General features: G+C 32.1%; 1 protein-coding gene across 1 annotated transcript; it reads right to left on the reverse strand.

Annotated features, from left to right (window-relative positions):
- Positions 1-2,280: 2,280 nt before the first annotated feature.
- Positions 2,281-3,296, reverse strand: LOC118044845 (stress-response A/B barrel domain-containing protein HS1). The gene is made up of 2 exons (XM_035053329.2): positions 3,080-3,296; positions 2,281-2,635 (listed from the first exon to the last, which is right to left on the reverse strand). Exons 1-2 carry the CDS (start codon positions 3,217-3,219, stop codon positions 2,446-2,448), a joined length of 330 nt encoding a protein of 109 aa, XP_034909220.2. The 5' UTR covers positions 3,220-3,296; the 3' UTR covers positions 2,281-2,445.

Below are 3,296 nucleotides of genomic sequence, written 5' to 3' on the forward strand. Positions count from 1 at the left end.
GGTTAAGGATAATGAAGTATTAAGATCAATTGATTAATCGATTGTCCAACTTGGAAAATTATTCTCAAGCTAGTCGGATTTTTAGGATATCATCAATTACATAAGGTGAAAGTGAAACAAAAAAAAAAAAAAACAAAAAGGGATGCTACCTATTATGAAGGCATCAACATTGGCTTATGAAAAAAAGTCTCTAGAAAATACTAGAATAAATGAGAGAGAATAATGTCAAGCTCTATTACATGACTATTTATGCATCATATAAAACCTTAAATATTATAAAATAAATTTTTTTAAATTACCCATATTCTATTTATAATACCTCTTAATTTTGACTATTAAAACTCTAAAAACTTAAAAATAAAAGTCAATAATTAAAATATAAAAACTAATAAAAACACATAAAATTCAAAAAAATATATTTAATTGGACATTTTTTATTTTCTTATATTATATTTGGTTTCTTTTGAAAAAATGATTTTTATCTTTTGACAAACTCTACAACTATTAAAAAGGTCTCTAAAATTAAGAGGTTAAATTAACTTTGTATTTGTGTCTATATATTTAATATTTGTCATGCTTATATTTAAAAACAACTTTTTAAAAAATAAAATGATATGTGAAAACTATAATTTTAATATTATCAAGTAAAATTAGGTAAAAGGTGATTATTAAAAAAAAACATGTGTTTCTTTACTTTTTTCATAATCAACTAAAGAATATACTTTATTTATCTTTGCCGAAACATTTGATTCGATAAAAAATACTTTTAAAATTTCACAATCATTGCATGTGTTGAAAAAACTATGCTAAATATGTTGTCTTACTTTGAAAAATTCTGCTTGTCAAAATTAAAAAGACTTATATGCGATAATTAAACTCTATATAAAATTACAAAGTAGACGAAAACATTAATATAATTTATAAAACTAGATTAATAATTTTTTTTTCATTATATGGATTTTTTTTGGTCAAAGATAAGAATTTCATTAAAGAAAATTAAAGAAGGCTAATGCATGTAGTTTTTAAGGAAAGCATGATATAATAAAATTCTCCGTATATAGAGATCAAAAACTTGCATACCATCATAAAGGCACTTAAGAGCATGCAATGAAAAATTAATTGAGAAACTGAGATCCAAAATCCTTATCTAAAAAAATTATTCTACAAGTGAACGAGTAGTCGACACTACTCTTTTTCAACAATCAACTTGTAACCAAGGAAAATATAAAAATATAAGAGAAAATTTTACTAGATTTATCTGCTCCTTTAGTTTTGACTTAATTTTTAAATATTATTATAAATTTTATTTGAATTTTAATATTTATATTTTTTTCTGTATCTAAATATCTAATAGGCTTAAATGAATGCTGTTCTTAGAGAGGGGAATTTCTTTAATGGACAGGGGTTCTGACATTTTCCTCTTAGAGCAGGACATCTCTTGATTAAGCACTAATAAGAGATGGCACATTTTCCTCTTAGAGCAGGATATCTTTTGATTAAGCACTAATAAGAGATGGCACATTTTCTGAATTATGAAGCAGGTTTTAGTTTTTACTGATATTTGAGAACTGACAAGGGGCGTTTTGAGCATGTAATAACATGAACAGGGAAAAGAGAAAACAGGCAGATGTCAACAGACCACAAACAAGCAAATGATGCTAGAATCCCCGAGCCATTAGCAACACCTACAGCAAGCACATCATCCTCATCCTTGTTCCATTGGCCAACCGCTCCAAATTACATTTGAGGGCAACTGCATGTTCATTTAGCAGATTTCTTAACATCAATTCACTGCTATGAGTGCTATCAGCTGGTCAAAACGTCGAGCCTGATGAATGTCAGCAGGCTAGCAATGCAAATTAAATCCAATTGCTGTGCAGGTTGTTGAAAGAAAATGGGCACATGGCATGCAAGTCGATGAAGGATACTAAATCCACTTCTCAAATTATGCCAAAAAAGCTGTGTGATCACAGATTCATGAAAATCCATCTCACAGTTCATATGTTCTCTTGGCATCTTTATGGGTGGAGCCTTTCTAGGGGTTCCATTAGCTGCGTTAGAAGGAACTACAAGGCTAGGTCTTATCCACCTTCTGGTCATCAGCCTGGATGAAAGAAGGTGTGTGTAAAACGGGCATTGAGAGATTCCAAGGCAATATGCTATTGTCATACAATAAGAAAGCACCGAGCAGAGGCCACATCAATGGTTCAGACATGGTGAGCGAAAGAAGATGATACCCTACAGAAAAAAATAAATTGCAGACCTCAACACGTAAAGAAGTGCAAACAAAGCAAAAGGGCTCAACACTACCGAATGTCATTGAATTCAGATTAGCAATTCCACAATAAAAAGCGAAATCAAATCCTTGGGAGACCACAACAGCAGGATTTATTTATTTCTTTATAATACAGCAGCGGAATGTTGAATGCCCACAAGTCCAACAATTTAGAAGCGAGCAACAGTAGGCTTGTAGTCAAACACGATGACTTTCTCCAGAGCAGGCAAGAAGAGGCCGCCAAAATCAACATGAGCTGGATGACCTATGTACTCTGCAATGCCCTCTTTACTCTCAAAGGTAGACTCAAAGATATGGGTGAAACCTTGATGCATGTTCTCAATGCTCACGTCTGTGCCCCTATCATATCATGTTGAACGATAACGAGTGTTAGATATTTGCTGGCAGCACCATCGAAGTGTTTCAGTGATCAAGAAACTAATTGATCACAGTAAACTCCAATATTTTTCGTATCAAATTAATACCAACAACACAAACATCAACAACTGGTCATTTAATAACAAGTATTTATCCTGATTAATACTTGTTTATCATCATCAAGCTTCGTATATGTGATTGGTGAATGATGATACCTGGAGCTCCATTCAAAATTTGATGAAAAACATCTAGTCAACTTATAGTATTCATTGAAATTCCTATCTAAATGCCAAGAACACAACAGTAAATTAGGCTAGATGTAATATTAATATATACCCTTCTAAACATCAAGGGATTTTGTTGTTCTGTTCCCTCTACCAAAAGCAGAAAGAAAGAGATATTATGCAGTAGAATATTGTTAATTACCATTCGAAAGCTTTCATGGGTTCGATGAGATTGACGAGATTAGCATAACCCTTGATGAGTTTCTCAATTTCATCAGATGGGATTCCTTCCTTGAATTTTGCCAGCAATACGTGCTTCACTACTCCCTTTGCTTCTTCCATGAGAACAGTATCTCTCTCTCTCTCTCTCTCTCTCTCTCTCTCTTCGAGATTTCTACCGACTCTTAAGGAATCGGGCT

Source organism: Populus alba, chromosome 10 (assembly GCF_005239225.2).
Source record: "Populus alba chromosome 10, ASM523922v2, whole genome shotgun sequence".
Lineage (NCBI taxonomy): Eukaryota > Viridiplantae > Streptophyta > Magnoliopsida > Malpighiales > Salicaceae > Populus > Populus alba.

Excerpts from the sequence above, each read along its gene's own strand:
- LOC118044845 (XM_035053329.2), bottom strand. The coding sequence starts at position 3,219 with ATGGAAGAAGCAAAGGGAGTAGTGAAGCACGTATTGCTGGCAAAATTC. Across the intron at positions 2,636-3,079 it reads CCCATGAAAGCTTTCGAATG|GGGCACAGACGTGAGCATTG; the intron begins GTAATTAACAAT and ends ATGATATGATAG.